The sequence below is a fragment of the Cydia splendana genome, chromosome Z, assembly GCF_910591565.1.
Source record: "Cydia splendana chromosome Z, ilCydSple1.2, whole genome shotgun sequence".
In the NCBI taxonomy this organism is placed as follows: Eukaryota; Metazoa; Arthropoda; class Insecta; order Lepidoptera; family Tortricidae; genus Cydia; species Cydia splendana.
The window spans coordinates 47378570-47400186 of record NC_085987.1 but is presented as its reverse complement, the minus strand read 5'-3'; the positions used below and the strand labels follow the sequence as shown (position 1 = coordinate 47400186).

The 21617-nt window shown below is 38.4% G+C and overlaps 1 protein-coding gene across 2 annotated transcripts; it reads right to left on the bottom strand.

Moving 5' to 3' along the window:
- Positions 1 to 4789: 4789 nt before the first annotated feature.
- Positions 4790 to 21344, bottom strand: LOC134804133 (zinc finger protein 502-like). 2 transcript variants are annotated; one of them, XM_063777077.1, is made up of 2 exons: positions 21035 to 21344; positions 4790 to 6084 (listed from the first exon to the last, which is right to left on the bottom strand). In XM_063777077.1, the coding sequence occupies exons 1-2, from the start codon at positions 21072 to 21074 to the stop codon at positions 5498 to 5500; spliced, it is 627 nt and encodes a 208-aa protein (XP_063633147.1). In that variant the 5' UTR covers positions 21075 to 21344; the 3' UTR covers positions 4790 to 5497. The 2 variants fall into 2 exon arrangements, with proteins under 2 accessions (XP_063633147.1, XP_063633148.1); XM_063777078.1 differs by lacking the exon at positions 21035 to 21344 and adding an exon at positions 14395 to 14539.
- Positions 21345 to 21617: the final 273 nt, after the last annotated feature.

Sequence of the window (21617 nt, the reverse complement as noted above, 5' to 3'; positions counted from 1 at the left end):
TAGCATAGGTACCTGCCTATACAGGGTAGTTAAAAAATAACTGCATTCCAGTTGCTAGTGAAGTTTTGGGATTATACTGACAACTTTTAGACTTTTACTGTGGGACCAACCCCGAAAACGAGAAAAGTAACTGGCAACGGGAATGCAGTTACAGTTATTTTGAAGCCACCGTGTATGCACTGCCGAAATAGCGCGACTGGGACAGACCATCAGTCTCTTTTGAATTAACACAATTAGAAAGTGACTGATAGTTTCATGGAGATGTTTGTATGATATAATAAGTTAATAACACCATTTTGCTTTAATTATTCACATATATTTTAGTGCTTGACACTATTAACCTGTCATTTGAGTATCTGAGAATTAAATCACAAAGTGGTAAGTACAGTGGAGTACACAAACATGTTAACAAGCCAACTTTACAAAAATATATATTTACATGCCTATGGTTTTGTAAACATAATTTGGAACGTTTGCTTGTAAAGATGATTGTAAACTGTACTAATATTTATTATTGTGATAAATATTTTTTACAATCGATCCCGCAACGATATTTGAACGTGAATTAAATAAACGAATAAAAAAACAAACACTCAAATAAAAACGACTTAAATATGAAAAAAAAAACAATACTAAACTTAATAAGAAACGTAGGCCTCGTATGCTCTTACTCACTACAAAATGGCCCAAAAATACGTTCAAACATTTTTTTAAGAATATTTTTCTTACTTGACACGTCGCTTACACAATGTCCATTTTCAATATATTCTTTTAGCTTTGACATTTAAACGCAAAAACTTAAATTATCAACAATATGCCGCAGTAAGAAAATATGTAGACGAATTTTTGTTCCACCCTGTATAAATTAAATTTCCATCCGCAGTATAATCACTATATAATATATTGAGCTTTTTTTAAATGATTGGACCGCTATAACACTTGGTTAAAGCCGACCACTGACTAACAGGCCGCCGGACGATATCGGCCTGTCAGTTAGAACAAAAATTTGACAGCTCCGAACAACTGACAGGCCGATATCGTCCGGTGGACTGGTCAGTAATCTAATCAGTGGGCCCCTTAAGAGACGACGAAAGACGTGCCCGAATCAACCAATAGGGAGTATTACTGCAATGTTCTGCACTAATTTGTTTAGTAAACCATAGAGTAACTTATACATACTAAGCCTTAAACAGTTTTTTGACAACTTTTTACTATGACATTGATGCATCAAGGCGGTTTGTTTACAGGTGGCCTACCGCGAAACGCGAAATTTCTTTATATACCTCTCTATCGATCGAATAAGCAAGAATGATAGAGGCAGAAACCGAACTTTCGACTGTCGTGTTTCACGGTAGGCCATGTGATTGAGTTAGCGCCCTCTACGCACAGTTTTGCGTAATATTCCCTCTAGCATAGGTTCTCTTCTCCGCTCCGCTGAATTTCTATCAATGCTATTGGCTGATTCCCCCACTGATCCTTTCCTCCATCTACTGAGCTCTAAGAGATTTATAATAATGTATAACTCGCTTATACGGGTGTGGCCTGTAATATGAGCAAAAAATTTAACTGTAGGCTGTACTCCTCATACTGACCAACATTTGTTCAGCGACTTCTAAAAATAACTTGTGGTTTGATTTTTAATACACTTTAAAGTTTATTCTAAGACGCAATGTATTGCGAATTTTGTTATGTTTAAGGGGTGACATAACGCAACGCCAACCACAATGATATGGCGTGGCGATGGGGTCCATTGAAGATAATATATATTTTGTATGAAAAATAGGGAGTCTAAATACTTCATAATTGTTTAAAGTTGTTGAACAAAAGTGTCACCGTTTGAGGAGTGCAATCTATGTTTTAATTATTTGCTCGTGTTACAGGCCACACCCGGTATTTAGATTATCGTTCATCACATGTACAAACTTTATTCTATCAAACAAAACGTTTTTATGCAAATACAGCGATAAGTATTAAATAACATATTTACATTAGATGTAATAAAGTTCAAAACATTAAAGGCCTGGCCAAACAGCCGGCGCGACGCAGCGCCGCGTCCGCGCCGCGTGATGCCGACGCGATGCCTGTTCAAACAGGGCGCACCGCTCGCTGCCTAAAGCGCCCTCCAGACTATGCGCGTGAATCGCGCGCGAAGCCGCGAACGCGAGTGTGGCGTCGATTTCGCAGATTGTTCACGCCTTCGCGCCTTGTTCTCCGTTTTTTGTCGGTATTTCGGCCCGCGTCAAAGGAGACGCGAAGCGCGAACTTGCAAGACTCCACATTACACAATATTTTGGCTCCTCTGTGGCAAGATAAATATTAATTATATTATGATTATATTATATTAAGTAGCTACTTTTTACGGTTTTACAATAAAACAAAATGGAAAAACAGCTAAATCACGTATGATGCCAGAGATAACTAACAGTTAAACTCGATCAGCTGATGCTTTTCCGCCATATTGCCGCAAACCAAACTGCGAAATCTCCGTGAAGAGTGCGAGTGTGGAGTCATACGTCAACTTCGCGATATGTTCGCTCCGCGACGTCGCGCCGCGATTCACGCACATAGTCTGGAGGGGGCTTAACGTCCGATCCGACCGATGTGACCCAGCCCGACGCGGCGGGCCGCCGCGTCCGCGCGGCGCAGCGCTGCGCACGCGCCGCGTGGACGCAAGGGGCCGGGCGGCGCGGGGCGCGACAGAAGCGGGGCGTGATGCAGTCTGTTGTCTGTTTGACGTCGGTAACCTGTTAGCATGTGCCGCGGTCGCGCGGCGCTGCGTCGCGCCGGCTGTTTGGCCAGGCCCACAGGGCCAGGCCTTAAGCATAGAAAACATGAGACAGAAGTATATTTCTATTCTTTCATTCATGAAACTTACGTGTAGGTACTTACTTACTTAATGTAGGATATCTTCGCTTTCGAATGTTTTTATAGTGGCCCAATAATAAGTACGTTAACGTTACACTTTTAGAAATATTTTATATCTTTCTTACAAATGCGACATAATATATATACACCGTGTTTTTATTGAATTCCGTTAACTTCGGGGTATGGTTAAGTACGTTTAAGAAAACTAAATGGCATAGGTAATTTTGAAAAAAAAAAAAAATTTTTTTTGCTTTTTTTTTCAGAAAAATTAGTATTAAAAAGTAATTAAATGTAGCATATAGCGTTGTTGTAACACGGGCATTACATTAAACTAAACCAAACAATTGAAATCTGTGACATATCAATGTCAATTCAAACATCGATCGACCGAGATTTTACTTAAGTTTAGTAGCAAATGTATGAACTCATTCTAAACACTAATCAATATGTAAACCGGCCTTAAGGCAAGTGTACAAGCTTGTAGAGGCCTTATAGGAAAAAAATAAAATATTGATTATCTTCGAAATGGAGTTAATTAGAATATCGGTGTCTTTGGGAAAGTTACTTGATTTAAGCTCAGGTATGCACCCTTGAAATTAACGGAAATCAAAAAAAACACGGTGTAGAAGAAATTAAATAAAACGGAACGAATAAATTTCCATACTAAATGTTGGTAAATGGTTGCCAACTTGCCATGTTTAAGCATTTTACGTATCAAAATTTCAAAAATGTGACAGTTACGTACAAAGTGGCGCCCTCATTTATTCTCTATTATTTTATGTCGCACTGTACTTACCTAAACTGGGTCAAGCAGATCTTGTCAGTAGAAAAAGGCGGCAAATTTGAAAAATGTAGGCGCGAAAGGATATCGTCCCATAGAAAATTTGAATTTCGCGCCTTTTTCTACTGACAAGATTTGCTTGACCATCTATATATACACGTCTTTTACAAAATGTCATTAAACGTTAAAACTACAATCATTTAACCAAAACAAAAGGTGGCGCAAGCGCGAGCAGGCGTCCGTTCCATAGCGGTGCGCGGCAACTACTACTGCTAAACACCAAAACTGGTGTGGTCGCATGTAGGTATAGTTCGTTTTTTTTAGCATTAGAAAGAACTTGAAAGAAGGTAAGCGATCTTGACATGTCTTTTAATTGAAAAACGCTTTTTAAAAATCAATAACTATTACTTATGAAAGCAGAAGAATATAAATGATCGTATTAGATTCATAATTGTTACATATTTGCAGTAACTTATTTTTAAAATGTGTTTTTCAATTAAAAGACACATCAAGAGTGTTTACCTTATTTCTAATGCTAAAAAAACGAACTATAGGTAGGTACCTACCACGCCTAACTTCAATATGAAATGGTGTCATCGTATTTTTGGGCCACCTGTATTATAAATCTCTATTACAACATTTACAACCACAGGACAGGCGTAATTATTTTATGAACATTTAAAACATTTATTTCCAAATATTTGTTTAAAAATATAGTCCCTTGGTGCGACTCTGTCCGTCTGTCACATTGCTAAATATCTCGAGAACTACTGAAGCTATCAACAAGCTATCAATTTGAAATTTGGAATGGTTATGAACAAGTAACAACGCTAACCCAAACACATTGGAAGTATAATTTTTTATTAAGTATGGAAAATGCCCAATATAAAGAGGGGGCAAAGGTTAAAGTCTATTTACGAGGTCGAGTGGGATATCATTTTAAAGAGCTCAAATGGAACATTACAAAACATTTTTTATAGTGGAAAATTTACTTTTGAAGGAAAATGTGAAAAAATATACCATTCTTTCAACCATCTCACCCCCCTGTCATCCCTTCTCTCCCCATTCATAACCCGACTCTCCTCGCAATCCCTACTCACCCCGTTTTACGGTACGAGCATCTTAGTCATAAAACTAAGCAATCCCTTACAAACAGAAATAACAAAATGACGTAAAGGGCCAACGAATATCAACGGTTTTGTTTGTTTTGACAAACGTATCACTACTAATCATCATAGGTTTCAAAATAACAACTACATAAGCTTTCTTAAACGCAACGCGATTCCTTACTCATATTTCAGACTAATCCACAATAAAGTTGATTCTAAATGAAACATATGCATATTTAGAGTACGGTCAAAAAATATAATTTCAGTGTAGCATTGCCAACATTGTCACAGTGACAATAGTATGAGGTCCCTAGCGACTTTCATGTTGGTTGTCACTGTGACAAGGTACATGGTACGGAAATTAAATTCTTTGACGACTTTGACTGTACATTTAAGCTAACTGCACCGACTGCCATATTCTTCAATTGTGGAGCGACAGCCATATTCTTCAAATTCCGATAAATATATGACATATGTATATACTATAGTGGCGCTAATTATTCAACAACAGAACAGATTCGTTCGTAGGTAACGGAATAAATATGGAAATATTTTTTGTGCTTCTCACTGCAGTGCTGGCGTTGGCATATCTTGTCAGTGCAGAGTTAGCTTAGACAGACGACTCTTCTATGTATAAATAGGCAAAACAAAACTAAAAGTTAAATGCACTTAATACGTTCTAAAACGTCTCTGGTTGAAAGCTTCACCCTATAATTGGGACCAGCAAGGTCCAGTCCCACAGCTAGGCGGGCTGCGGTCGCCTCGTGTGTGTCCTCATGTGGCGCGTGATCATATCTCGGCGGCACGCCGCGTACGGGCACGCCGAGCACTTGTAGGGCTTCTCCCCTGTGTGCGTCCTATGATGCGTCGCCAGATGATCCGACCTGGAGAACACTTGGCCACAAGCGGGACAAGTGTATGGTTTATGCCCGGTGTGGAGACGAGCGTGGCGCGTCAGCATATCCGAGCGCGCGAAGCGGCGTTCGCATATATCGCACTCGTATGCGCGCTCGCTCTCCGGCACTCTATTCCGATGTCGTGACGCCACATGCTTCGCTAAACGGTCGTGCACTGTGAACGTCTGCCCGCAGGCGTCGCAAGAGTAGGCTGGAGGCGATTTGGATTTGACTGATAAGTCTAGAGGTACATCTTCTGGCATTTTCTCCCACTGCGGGTAGTGGTTGTTGTTCTGCAGCTGGACCGACAGCTTGTCGAGGAGCCGGGAGAGGCGCCTCCGCTTGTGCAGGTGGCGCGGGCTGCGCGGAGCCTCGCTCACGCTGGTGGTGCACATGTTGGCTGCGCACGCATCTGGGGCGAACGCTGCCCAGCCTGTGGACAAGAGGCAACGGAATCAACATCGACTATTTCCAACAGTGTGCTTCCTGACACCCTAATAGCTAAGTGACAATATCTTGTATTAAATGCCTTGTTTGGCATTTCACTTTAATAATCCATGAAAAACTGTAATATAATAATAATCATGGGCCCAAAAAATATGAAAAAATAATCGTAAAACAAAAGCTTAGTAAATACTTTCATTGAAAACTATAGCGAATATGATCGGTCCAGCCGTTTTTGAGTTACTTATTGCAAAGTCTCCTATTCTTAGTAAAAAGACGTACTAAACTACATACAAAGCGCAGCGAAGGTAAGTACTCCCTTAGGTATACGAGTATGCTTGTAATGTAAGTACATGATATGTTATTTGATATGGCCCTCGTTTAGCCTACATATTCTGATAGAAGGTTTAACTACGGAACCGTACACGGAGCATTGCCCGACCTGCTACTGGCCGATTTTTTCACGGTAAATACGTGTGTGTTGTTCAGAAATATTTCCGTAGGGCACGCAAATAACCACAAAAAACTGAAAAAACACAATAGTTTTTTTGCCACGAGCTAGATGTCGCGAATTTCGGCAGGTGTACTTTTGAACTATTTACCGAAGATTACATTGCACCTTTTCGTTGCCCGTTACTATCCTAACCTTCTTATTGGTTAATTTTATGGACCAATCGGATGCCATGAATCCCCCTTGGCTTATGAGGCGTGGGACATTTTTTTCTTTAACTCAGGTAAGGAGGGGTCTGCTTTGTAATAAACGTTGCTATGGGTCTCCTACGGAGGGTTTACACAAAGGATAATGTCATTTCAATCATTTTTGATCCGGTTTGGTACATAAAAGGGACTTGAAAGAAGCTAGGATACAGCCCTGAGTTTAGCACCTTGATATTTCATAGACATTTTTTAATGGCGAAGCGCGATTTTGTGGGAGATGTTTTGACTGGCACTAGATAATGTGAAGGAATATGTTTTTCTGTGTGTTTTATTATTTGAATTTAAAACTAGTTTTCATAGTGTTAACTTATTTATTAGGCGATACTGCACACTGATGGTCAATGCCTATCTGCTTTTACCTAACTACGGCAAATACTAGGAAGGGTTGTGATTTTACATTAATTTAACAGTTAACCTCTTGTCTGTGTAGTTGTGTACATACTATAAGCATTGTAACCGATTTTTTTGGTTCAGGCGGAGTATGTCACTTTCTTAGGACGTCACATTCTGAGGACGTCACATTCTGAGTTCGTCACTTTCTGAGTACGTCACTTTATGAGAACGCCACTTTCTGAGGACGTCACTTTCTGAGTTCGTCACTTTCTGAGTACGTCACTTTCTGAGTTCGTCACTTTCTGAGTACGTCACTTTCCGAGTTCGTCACTTTCTGAGTACGTCACTTTCTGAGAACGCCACTTTCTGAGGACGTCACTTTCTGAGGACGTCACTTTCTGAGTACGTCACGTTTTTAGCATAGGTACGATATCATCATCATCATCATATTTCCAAGCAGATGAAGTCACGGGTCGAAGCTAGCGCAACATATTATCTACAGTCCGTTAACTCTCAGAATGACCTTCGGATTTTAGAAAGATACATCGGGTATCGGCGGTAGCACGCGAAGGTGATACTGTTGTTCTGCTTTCTTACTCACTCGCAAAAAGTTAGGGATACCTATTGTCTCAATGTAAAACAAGCTCTAATTTAATGACGTTATGCTTAATATTTGGTTGATGACTATATTGCTATTTGACTTTTTGTCATAATCTAAATAAAATAGAATCTGAATTTGAAAGCAGAACGTCACACCGTCATTTACTACTTCTCGCTGAAATTATACAGAGTGGTAATAATAACAGGCATATTTTTTTGTAGGTAAGTATATTTTTTATAGTTTGTGTTTTTTTTTATTTAATCTCTAGTTTTAATTAAAATTTACTTTAACATAAAAAAATAAATTAAAACAAAAATTTTAAATTTAATTTGTAAATAATTATACAGTAGGTACTTAAAAGTCACATATTTTAATATGAATCTAAATATTTACCTACTAGTTATGGTGGTATTAACTACTCTATACAGGGTGGTACAAACCTCGATGTCCAAAATTTTTAAGTGAAAACTTCTTTAGCGGCGCTGTGCACTTTTTGTGATGGGGAAAAAATGTTAAACTCGCGACAGGTCACGTGACCGTAAGATTCGTAAGACGTAAGACGGACACGTGACCTGATCGAAAAACTGTTACAATGTCATTGAGTTTTCACTTCTGCCGGCACTCCCGGAGTGCATCCCGTTGTTTTTTTTTTATTCTTCACTACGTGGGCTATAAGATTACTAATTTGGGAACTTTCCACCTCGATTCCTTTGACCGGTGACTCTGTCAAATTATGACTATTGTCACTTTTTAAACCTTTAAAAAAAACTTATAGGGACTAGCAGTTTCTAAAATAACCAAAAGTCGTTGAACACGCATGTTTTTTTTTAATTAGGTAAAATCTAAACTTGACCTGCTTGAACGTAAAACTTTGACTTTTGTCTTTTTTTCCAACTCGCAGCCAAGTGAGGATGCTGATTTTTTTAGCAACTGCGTCGTTTGTAAAGGATTATGTTATAAAAAGAAACATTCAAAAAAGTTCAATAGTTTTTTTTAAATAAATTAATTGGTTCGGCCCGGAATTTCTTAACAAAAGTTAAAAGTTCAAAAATTCATAACTTGAAAACTACGACAAACCGGCTAACATACATATTCTATAATTGAATTGAGGAATCTAAAAAAAAATTTGGACGTTGTGGTATAGACCACCCTGTATAGTTTTGAGTGTTGGATTGCAAGTTGCAACTAAATCAGTACGACGCTGTCATTTTCTATTACGCGAATACGTCCGATTTTACCCGAAAAACGAAGTTCATTCAGAGAGTTAACGGACTGTAAGTGGTCAAACAAATTTTTTCATTAAATAAGAACAATAAAAACTACACTCATCCTTTTCTTTTGGGTGCTAGTACTAGTGTAAGACAAAGATAGTATGTTTATCTCTGTCTATGTTTGAAATGAGACAGTCCTTTGACAATCTTTATAACCTTTTTGTAGTTTCGGATTTTAAATAGAAAAAAAATCAGCGATGTCAAATCGGCGACATGATAGATTTTTATTGTCAGGCTAAAAGTACAATGTAATATTAATTTAAAAATTCATCGTGTAACCTATATAGGAAGAAAACAAACAAATAAATTACATTAAATATATGCAGAACATGAGAACTATGAGAGTATGGATCACGCAGAAGTGATTGATGGCTGAACATATATTCTGAATATGCCGTTGCCGATATGAAGAAAAAATCCTTTGACGCCTATTCTCCACAGGTGACACGAGAAGAAATATTGTCTGAACCAAAACTGCAAGAGCTGATTTTTATACGCAGATATCCAAAATTTACGCTATCATCAGAAAAAAAGACGTGAGTTTATGGAGACATGACAGAAGACGCGGTATGTTGAAGAATATGTTGTCACGAAAGGAGCGGCAGTCCGTTTAAATGTTAATATGTGGGAATGACCTTCTACTGGTGTCAGCGAGCTTGCCATGATACCTTCACCAGCTAATCACAGCGGCGAATGATAAAATCATGGTTCCTACTGTGCGAAACATTTATGTGTATTGAATCGAAGCTGTTGCCGGCCTAACTCCAATCTGTGGCTAAATGTTTTGCTGCTTGTAGTTTCTAAGTATTCTGAATTAAATAATGTTTTAAACGTAATTAGATTGTTTTTTTATTATTTATTTCTCTATTTTTCACTTTATTGCACAAAACATAGGACGTTTTGCCAAATGGAATTCTCTACCAGTCAGACGTAAGGCAAACAGAGATTGGTATTGGTATGTAGGATATAAAAGCGACCGTATGTCGAACAGCTAATCTGGTTGCTGGCAGTATACATTTTTCGTGCAGGTATATTATACTGTTAAATCGTACCTATGCTAAAAAACGCGACGTACTCAGAAAGTGACGTCCTCAGAAAGTGGCGTTCTCAGAAAGTGACGTCCTCAGAAAGTGACGTACTCAGAAAGTGGCGTTCTCAGAAAGTGACGTACTCAGAAAGTGACGTACTCAGAAAGTGGCGTTCTCAGAAAGTGACGTACTCAGAAAGTGACGAACTCAGAAAGTGACGTCCTCAGAAAGTGGCGTTCTCAGAAAGTGACGTACTCAGAAAGTGACGAACTCAGAATGTGACGTCCTCAGAATGTGACGTCCTAAGAAAGTGACATACTCCGCCTGAACCATTTTTTTGCATTTTTTTCGAGAACGTCTTTTTCCGCTCTCGATGTATGTACCTATACAGCACAACCGTGGTTTGAATTTGAACCCACAAACATTTTTCACCACCACACACATAATAATATCAAAGATATGTGTAACTCCGTATAAGATAAGTAATATATACTATGAATAAAACGTGCCTCGGTAAATCAAGAAAAATTTATGCTCGAATAGATGGCGCCTTATCTTTAGATATCGGTAGATGGCGTCACCGTTTGATATTTAACAATTTTACCACATACAGGGTCATTTTTGAACCGTTAGCCATATTGTGCGAGGTGATTAGGTAGGCCATACTGAACAACTTTTTCTATGGGACCAACTCCGAAATCACAAAATTTTTTTTGGCCGTTTCATACATTTTGTCTAGTGGATGTCGACGTTTTCTATGGGAAGGCCAAATTTTTTTTTGGGATATTTTTCGGGCTAGGGGGGGTGTGTGTTTCATGCCACTGCGCCGCACCTGCAAGTAAAAAGACGGACAAGTGCACAAGCCAATCATCCGTTTTTTTCATGCCATATCGGACCATGAAAACTCAGTAAAATTCATTGTAGTGCACAATCGCCCTAACTTCGTTCATTAATTCAGTTCAACATAAAAATATATCTTAGCAAACGTTGTGCTTTGTTGGCAAATAGTTTTCGTAATAATTGTGACTCTAAATGTTTGCATGTCATGCCGAATATTCGGTCGCCGAATACACACAGATGTCTCTAGTAACATAAAATAATTATGTGTAGGTATTATACAAAAGTTGCAAATTCCAGCATTTACTTGGAAAAAAACATGCTTCAAGTTTAATGACTAAGGGAACCTCATTGTCCGTCGACCGGTCGTCCTTACGATCCGTCACTCGTGCGTCTGTCTGTCTGTCCGTCTGTCACAGCCCATTTTCTCCAAAAGTACTGGACCAATTAGGTTGAAATTTGGTAAATTCGTGACCCAAAGACGTACGTCGATTTTACGAAAACGAATGAATTTTAAACAGGGAGGCTACTTTTTGGGGGTAAATGAGAAAATTAAAAAATAAAGTTTTTAAACTAAGTATAATCGTGTTACATATCAAATTAAAGAGCTCATTTTGAGAATTTCAAATATATATTTTTTTTAATTTGAAAATACATAGGTTAGAAGTAGAGATGCCACGAATATTCGGCAACTATTCGGTATTCGGCCTATTCGGCCACTTTGTCGAATATTCGGTATTCGGCCGAATGTTGCTTACTATTCGGCCGAATACCGAATATCTGTTGCATCTACCTAAAAAGAAAAATTACACAAAAAAATAACCAAAAACTGGTATATATAATATTTAAAAAGTATTCTTGGAAAGTAGTTAAATACGAAGGCACGTTTTTGAGCATTTGTTGATTACAAAGTATTTTATTTTTATCATGTGCCTGATTTGATTGACCTAACTACATTCATTAATTCTGTTCTACATAAAAATATATCTTAGCAAACGTTGTGCTTTGTTGGCGAACAGTTTTCATAATAATTGTGACTCAAAATGATCGCATGCCATGCCAAATATTCGGTCGCCGAATATTCGGTATTCCGCCGAGAGAGGGGCCGAATATTCGGTATTCGGTATTCGGCCAAATTCACTATTCGGGGCATCTCTAGTTAGAAGTTATTTAAGAAAATAGACGAAAAATTAGCTCCCCCCCCCTCTTTATCTCATCTCCGAAACAACTGGGTTTAAAATTTTGAAAAAAATACACAAATGACATGATGTAGATAGATGGCAGGAAAACCTATTAGAAATGTGCAGTCAAGCGTGAGTCGGACTTAATGTACGGAACCCTTAGAACGCGAGTCCGACTTGCACTTGGCCGGTTTTTTATATTCATATTAATTGATATTAATATTAAGTATTAGTTCTGTAAAGGGCGTAGTTTAACACGCACCGGCCCTATAGGGCCTATAAGCTTTACATTTCTTCCACTGTCAATAACTTTGGCGTTGGTGGATATGCGTTTAAATCTGATACAAAAGTGACAACGCATTGTGCAGGGCTAGGCAGGCATGCCATATAATTACCTGTACCTATACATATTTTACCTCAGCGCTATACGTAGAGTACTAACACATGATCGAGGTAAAGGATCCATCCTCTAAAATTTGTCATTTAAATGAATGACTTTTCCGTTTGATATCAGAAAGTTCAAATTTTACTAACAGATTTTTGTGGATTGGATCTTTTACCCTAAACTACGTCCATTATTGGATCGTCGACATTTTACACATTGTATGATTCAATAAATAAATTATAATTTTTAGCGTTCTAACCGTGGTGAGAGAGGCAGATAACGAAATTTCGATTTTAGCGGTAGGCCCTCTTCTGTAGGCACACCTATACCGCAAATGTTTGTGTCGTTACGTTATGTGATGTGATAAGCAATACATTGCGGCATTTGGTCGATCAATTGAATTCGTTGCTCCTACTTAGCCAGCAATCATCCTGCAGTTGTCTTAAATCGGATGCCATTTGTTGCAACGTCTGTATATCGAAGCTTCCTGTCGTCTACCAAGCCGTCAATAAAAGCACCCATCTATCTACCCCGGCCGGAGATCTCCGTCCAGTATTTTGTGCCCCGTATTTGTTACAGACGGATATCTTCGGCCATTTTAACCCCACTAGAAAAGCAGTTTTATTAAAATCAAATAAAAGCTGCTTTTCACTTGCTAATTTTCTCGGGTTTAAAAAAACGGGAGTAACAAATCTGGGGCGGCTCACGCGGATGGGGAGCGGGAGTAGGGTTGCCAGATGGTCGGGATTCTCCCGATTTTTAGCAGGTGTTCCCGATTCCCGACAAAGTGTAAACTGTCCCGAAAAACAGCTTCACGTTATAAAACAATAATTTCAAGTTCCGAACTGTCGTCGAGCGAGCGAGCTGACGTAGTGCCAATAATGTAAAATATCGTTGTTTTTAATACAAATTACTTTAATTTGAATGTATGTTTTTTAGAGATGCCCCGAATAGTGAATTTGGCCGAATACCGAATATTCAGCCCCTCTCTCGGCCGAATACCGAATATTCGGCATGACATGCGAACATTTTGAGTCACAATTATTATGCAAACTGTTCGCCATCAAATAAAGCACTACGTTTGCTAAGATATATTTTTATGTTGAACATAATTAATTAATGTATATTAGAGTCAATCAAATCAGACCCATGATAAAAATAAAATATTTTGTAATCGATAAATGCTCAAAAACGTGCCTTCGTATTTAACTACTTTCCAAGAATACAATTTAAATATTAAATATACCTAGTTTTTGGTATTATTTTTTTTATTTTTTTTTTTAGGTAGATGCAACAGATATTCGGTATTCGGCCGAATAGTAGGCAACATTCGGCCGAATACCGAATATTGGGCAAAGTGTCCGAATAGGCCGAATACCGAATAGTTGCCGAATCATGGCATCGTGGCATCTCTAATTTTTTTTCCCGACTTAAGTCCCAAAATCCCGAAAAATTGATATTGTTTCCCGATGATAGCGCCTTTCGATCTGGCAACCCTAAGCGGGAGACAAGGGCAACAAACAATTGGCCGGAGATCTCCGGCCTACTAGACGACAGATTAATAGTAATTAATACTGTTTACCCGATTTTGATGAGAGTCAGTAGTATAGGGTGTCATTCGAATTCCCATACAAGAATTAGTTTCTCAAACGTTTTCGGCACCTAAGTGTTGGCTATACCTATATGCACAACATTCACAATAACCTGATTATACGTATGCATTACTTTTCGTACAACGCTTTAACATAATCATGCTAATCTGTGATAGGTACTGTAAATTATGTAGAACCTATAAAACTTAAGCTACCTTACTTGATTCAAGCGTGTTTCATAACATAATAAACAAACTTCACTCCAACTTAAAGATGCATCAGATTGGCGAAAGGAATCCCTCAGTTCCTCACCCACACTTAACACAAATCGCGACCAACAAACTTAAAACTCACTTCAAAACAGCGTTTCCCACGAAACTACTCCTAGTTGTAGCTCCACGACCAGAAGTGAGTGTATAAGGTCGTCAGGTCGCAAGACCGGTACCGCCGCTCCCGCGCGCGCGGCCCCCCACTAGCAACACGTCTACCCCGAGCGACGGTCGGGACGCAACTGATGCAGCTGCACCTGTGTCGCGTGCGCGGGAGTGGAAATAGGCGAGAGTGAATGCACTTGCGGTTTTTTTTAATAGCCAGTATAAGGTGACCTCTTGTTTCAAAGGAACTACGTCCGGCCAGAGAGCGCCTTTGTACTGGTTTTGGTTTAATTTTGCTCGCGTTCGGCAAGTGATTTTGATGTACGTCCCTTCCTTACGATGGTGCGAAAAAAAAATGATGTATGTGTGCGCGAAAGTGGCGCCGCGTGGTGTAAAAATTGACAGTTGATATTGATAGATGTCAGGCATGTCAGGTAAAGTTCAAATTTTCCCCACCACTAAGCTACATTGAGAACAATAATGCGCGTAAAAATAAAAACTCTTGTAAGTATAATACAGTAATTTTATACATTTGGCGTATTAGATTTTGGCGATTATAAGCCCAAAAGACTAGTTTTTGATAATACCTTCTCAAGGCGATTTTAAAGTAGACTAAATTTCTATAGTACTTACGACACTAGAATTGTCTCTGTACTTACATCTAATAGTTTCCGAGATAAAGGCTTTAAAAATTTGTAATTTTTTCGAACTTGTATTCGTAGGCTAAGTGCAGTGGGTCAGTAGGTCAAACAAAGCTGATCTGGCCCGGTAGTTACGAGATCGTACCGTGCCTACCCCCCAAAAAGGGAGGGGAAAGGGTCGGATACCCAGGTCCAATCTATGCTAATATTTCTTCGTGATCTTAGCAACGAGGGCAAGCTATATATAATTTAGGGATTCCTCATTCTTACATTTTTTTTTTAAAAATATGTAGTTGATTGGGTGACGATTTCCATAGAAATGTAATTATGGCCAAAGTCAAAGGTTAAAAATGTAAAACAAAACACTTAACTTGGCGTTTCAAAAGTAGGTATGATTATAATATTTTCGTCCCTAAATTATATGAAAATGATATATAACTTGCCCTAGATCCATGACCATTCCCCCCCTTTATCTCTGAAACGACTGGGTCTAAAATTTTGAAAAAAAAAAAATAGTTCTTATACCTATAGATGACAGGAAAACCTATTAGAAATGTAGTTAGCGTGAGTCGGACTAATTACTTAGTTTTTGATCCGACCCCTACGGGTTTTATAAAGGCAATTCACTCGCGTTTCACTGGTTTCACATATAGAAATACATTGTTAAAAAGTGGGAACGCGAGTCCGACTCGCAATTGGGCGGGTTTTTTACACTCGAGAAAATTAGCAAGTGAAAAGCAGCTTTTATTTGATTTTAATAAAACTGCTTTTCGAGTGGGGTTAAAATGGCCGAAGATCTCCGTCCGTAACATTAAATACGGGGCAACAAAATACTGGACGGAGATCTCCGGCCGGGGTAGATAGATGGGTACTTTTATTGACAGCTTGGTAGCCGACAGAAAGCTTCGATATACCTACAGACGTTGCAACAAATGGCATCCGATTTAAGACAGCTGCAGGATGATCGCTGGCTAAGTAGGAGCAACGAATTTAATTGATGGACCAAATGCCGCAATGTATTGCTTATCACATCACATAACGTAACCTGTGTACCTAGAGAAGAGAAGAGGGCTAAAATCGAAATTTCGTTATCTGCCTCTCTCACTACTACATAAGGACTATGATGGATTTGTCACCATATCATTAATCATTTAATGCGTGTAATGACGACTATCTGATAAGTGATATAATTCGGTATAAAGTCGCGAGGATAACGTATAAGTGATAGCGATAGACTAATGCGATAGCGTACATGTTTTGAGGTTTTTAAAAATCAATTTTAAACTGGACGAATTAAGGTGTATTATAAAGAAAAGATGGTTAAATCACATTCTATATCTACCACTTATCTACATAATTATGTAATTGACAGTTAAAAAATATCCATGTTTTGACACTGACACATTTAATCCATATCGTTTCATGATCTATTAATTGACGTAAGTTTAGTTTAGTTTAGTAATTGCAGTTTTGACACTTCGGTGACGATGACGTGGTGTCCGAGTGACAGCTTTTATGTTTGACACGGCGTCGAAAAGGTTAATAATTAGGTATTCCGGTATCACTGTATGTCTGGCATCTCCTTAAGTCTCCTTTCTTACGATGCAATGGCAATACCAATACCAATTGTGCCTACGCTTAGGTACCTAGAATTAGACCAAGATAAGTCTGCAACGATTTTGATAGCACACGCAATGCAAGTGAAAAATTTAAACGTCAAACTTCTATGAAATTATTACGTATAAATAACACTTACACTGCGTATGCTTGTAAAATCATTGCAGACTTTTCTTGGTCTAACTCTACCTAAGAGTACTTGACTCAGACAGCTATCAGTAATAGCAATAGCAGTTTGACTATCGCAAACGAACTGTTGATTACTGTCTGGTTGAAGCCGGATTTTTTGCCGAAACCAATACCGAAGGGTCGGATTTGCTCTAGCTTCGGCCGAAACCGAACTTACGGAAAATCGAAACTGAAACTTTCGGACATTGCCGAAAATACAGATTCGAAGCGGCCGAATGGTTCGGCAATTTTTTGCCCGAAACCGAACCTTTGGCCTAAACATGAGTTTCGCCGAAACCTGCAGAAAACATAACCGAGACTGGTCGGACACTACACTGTTGAAACTAGGGTTGCCAGATGGTCGGGATTTGGCGGGATTCTCCCGATTTTTAGCATGTGATCCCGACTCCCGACAAAGTGAAAATTGTCCCGAAAAACAGCTTCAAGTTATGAAACAATAATTTCAAATTCCGAACTGTCGTCGAGCGATCGAGCTGACATAGTGGCAATAAGGTAAAATATCGTTGTTTTAATACAATTACTTTAATTTGAATGTAGGTACTAATTTTTTTTCCCGACTTAAGTCCCAAAATCCCGAAAGATTGATCTTGTTTCCCGATAATAGCGCCTTTCGATCTGGCAACCCTAGTTGAAACCTCGGCGCTAAACAATTAAGTGGGTACTTGGGTAGTTGTACCAGGGGCGTAGCTAGAGGATATGGCGCCCGGGGCAGGCACCAAAGCGCCCCACTGTGCTTTGACTACCGACGAATCATTTCGAGATATTTTCGACTTGAAAAACGTGAGTGACCCATTTTAATATATATATTATGTGCGTGTCCCACTAACTTGTCAAGATATAATTTTCAAACAGATTGAGCACTTTTCCGACGTGAACAAAAAAAGCACGAGTAACTCCAACTTGTCTACGATTTTTAATTTTTTACTGTTTGTAGTGGCAGTAGTAAAATTACGCTTGTTTTGATTTGTTAGGGTGGTAACTCACTTTTCTTTTAAATTTTAATAGTAAAGGAATATTTTAAAATTCACGCGTTCGGGCAAGACTCGAACTTGCGACATTTTGGAACAACGGTCCAACCCCAACCGCTCGTAACCATCTGAGTTACCGGAGTCCTTTAAGCCAAGTCTTTGTATTGCTATTTTTAAAACACTTCATATGACTTCACTTCATCGTCTACACTGTTAACTAACAGGCATAAGGTCCACCAATGACAGTTCCGGGTGTTGCTATTTGTACCAGGGATGTTGCGGATGCAGATTTTTTGACATCCGCGGATGCGGATGCGGATAATTAAAGGCTCACATCCGCGGTTGCGGATGTCAAGATTAGGTACTTAAAAAACGTCAAATATTACATTTTTTGTAATTTTTATTAAAAAAAGACGATAAGGTTTAGTATTTGAGCAAGAATTAAGCATTATATTTAATAAACAGTAACATGGGCGACTTTTCTGGATCTAGACGATTTCGTTATAGGTAATGACGAAATTACCTAGCACTTAAGCCGCCGCTAAGACGTTCCTGTACCGACTTGTTCGACATCCGCATCCGCATAAGATCCGCATCGATTTTATGCGGATGCGGATGCGGATGTTCCGCGGATGCGGATGCGAATATTCGCAACATCCCTGGTAGGTACCTGGTAGTAGGTGTAGGTACTTAATGCTATTTACAGCCATTTTTCGAAATCGGTTAAGAACTAGAAATCGTGTCGTCAGAACATCTGCCTACGGCCTAGTTTAAGCCATTATACTTAAAACGACGCATTTCCCGTACAAATTCCTTGTACATGCGACTTTTTAGAACTGGCGATATATTACACGCCTTGCAAAATGAATAACTTATTCAAATCTGTGTAACTGAGGCAACGGGATCGCATTTTTAAAGTAAGTACTTTAAGAAAAGACCTAGAAATATAAGACCTATTTCTAGGTTATGCGAAAAAAAAAAATAGGTATTTGATAAACTAAATCCGACTACTTTTTTTGCAAAAACAACTATTCCTCTTTCAAACCAAATTCGGTTAAAATGGTTGCTAAGGGGCCGGCTGATTAACAGTCCACCGGACGGTATCGGCCTGTCAGTTGTTCGGAACTGTCAAAACTTTGTTCTAACTGACAGGGCGATACCGGCCGGCGGACTGTTAATCAGTGGGCCCCTTTAAATATCACCCACCCACGACATGTATTTTTGGAAAACGCAAGTTGGTAAATTTTAGTTTTTTTTAAAGAGATTTATAACATGAGTTGAACATTCTCCATAGGCAGCATCAGGCGCAGTGAGGCAAGAAGTGAGGGATTGTCTATTTCCAACGAGTACCTAACGTAACTTATGTAAAACCCATTTTTTTTAATACTTAAATCAATTAGGCGCGAATAAGACGTTAGTTGTCTTAAAATATACGTAACAAAACAAGTTAGAAACGGCGCCCGCGCCGGTTATATTGTATGAAACTTCATTACCAGCGACTTTGTTCGCACTTCGCAGTCTTCGCACCGCGCAAATTTAGTTGAGTTGAGATTCAAGATATTTGGCCGTGTATTAATAAATACAAATTAAAATGGTATTCAGCAATTATTTTAATTTTTAACCGTTAAATACATTTAAAATATTAAATATTGCAAAAAGGCTACCGTTTCATTAACAAATGGAAAACTGAAATTTTTTAGATAATTTGGATTCACATTCTTATGTAGAGTTAGTTAGTAGACTAGTAGCTCGAGTACCTATACCTAATATTTCAGATCATGTAAAATGAGCCTAGAGGCTGAGTATGTGTAGGTATAGAACATTATTTGAAGACTTGGGTTTACCTACATACGTATTAGTTAGTTTAACCCGCTCGTTGAATTTTGATTTCGTGTTGTAATTTATATAATGGTGTAATTGCAGGTTATTTAAAAACATCCTGTACTTCTCTTCTTAAGGGGCCAACAATTTAGAAAAACTAGTGGTGACGGGAAAGGTCGAGGGTAAAAGAACTAGAGGACGAAGTCCAAAGAGATGGTCAGACCAGATCTCCGAACAGCTGGAGCTACCTGTTAGGGCCCTCCATCAAGCCACAGACCGAAACAGTTGGAGGCAATTCATAAAGCGCAAGTGTAGCAAGATTAAATTCTTTATTAGGTATCGTATTATATTTTGTTTTGATATGTTACATTATCTTCGACGACCGGTCTGGCCTAGTGGGTAGTGACCCTGCCTACGAAGCCAATGGTCCCGGGTTCGAATCCCGGTAAGGGCATTTATTTGTATGATGATACAGATATTTGTTCCTGAGTCATGGTTGTTTTCTATGTATTTAAGTATTTATATATTATATATATCGTTGTCTGAGTACCCACAACACAAGCCTTCTTGAGCTTACCGTGGGGCTTAGTCGATTTGTGTAAAAAATGTCCTATAATATTTATTTATTATTATTATTTATTTATCTTAATGGCAATGCAGCAAAAATATGCGCAAAATTCGAACGCCGGCGGCAAAAGGAATAACCGTAAAGGAGCCCACTGATTAACAGTCCGCCGGACGGTATCGGCCTGTCAGTAGTACGGAACTGTCAAAATTTTGTTCTAACTGACAGCCCGATATTTAAACAATTTTGGCGAAGACGACTTTTCTTAAATGTCAATAATTATACCAGAAAATTACGATGCAATACGTGTTTTTAAATAAATGATGTTTATAAATGTTTGTTTATAAGACATAAGAGATATTATAAACACACACACTGACGGATAAAACTGGCGTATATTAAATAAATTGTAGGTATGTACTTAAAACTAAAAACATTAACTGCAATTTTCTTAGTAAATCACTTCCAATCAGGTAGGTATTAACGACTTCTTACAACATTTCCTGGTTCGTCATAAACACATCAAAATTGGTAAATTAAAACTTGTGGGAATGTGACCAATTTAAAAAAAAATAAAATTAATATTTTTTTCAAATCGGTCCCACTGTCTTTGAAAAAAATTGAGAACGTCCCCCTTTTAAATCCAGTTACAAATAATTTACACGCGCTATAGCAATAAAAAATATTAAAATAAAATTTTAGCACTTATTTTTACATCGCACTGCAATTTAGAATATCATTGTTAATCACTTTAAAATTCCTAAAACCAATGCCGCCGTCAAATAAAAAAAAATCGCAGATTGCAAAAAATACACTCACCGCTCACATCCAGCATTTGAAAATTTCCGGCGACCGCCATCACTGCACATGAAAATGTTTGTTTATGTGCGCACTGGAGATGCAGCGCGTGCGAGTTCCGAAGACGGAATGAGTACCCGTTAGCTCAAATCAGAGACGTCATTGGGGTAAGAAAAAATAAATAATACTTAAGCGTGGCTATCGTGAGAACGGGGGTGGCTCGCGACTTACCTACGCAGCTGCTCCAGACGCACCTATAATCGCTCCGACACACGCCTACTTGAGCTATTATTATTATGATGGCGCCTTGAGATGGAGGATGGGATTTTCCCGCGCATTTTAGCTTTTCTTAAATGTCAACAATTTCACCAGAATTATTAATTATGATTAAGTGGTACTTACTACTAAAATATAAATTTTGTTTTTATATTTTTACAGATTTTATTACTTAAATATGTTTGAACGGGTGCATGCCCCCAATTTTTTGTCTGTAAAAGCTGAACATAGTATCGAGCAATTATCGATTTAAAATAAATACGGTAAAATAACCTACAATATTGGATATTCTTGTATGTATATTTTACTCACAATCGAAGTGAAAATC

What these genes read in the sequence shown, in the direction of transcription:
- LOC134804133 (XM_063777077.1), bottom strand. Translation starts at nt 21,074, where the DNA reads ATGGCGGTCGCCGGAAATTTTCAAATGCTGGATGTGAGCG. An exon ending in TCAAATGCTGGATGTGAGCG is followed by an intron (nt 6,085 to 21,034) that starts GTGAGTGTATTT and finishes TCTTGTCCACAG; the next exon opens with GCTGGGCAGCGTTCGCCCCA.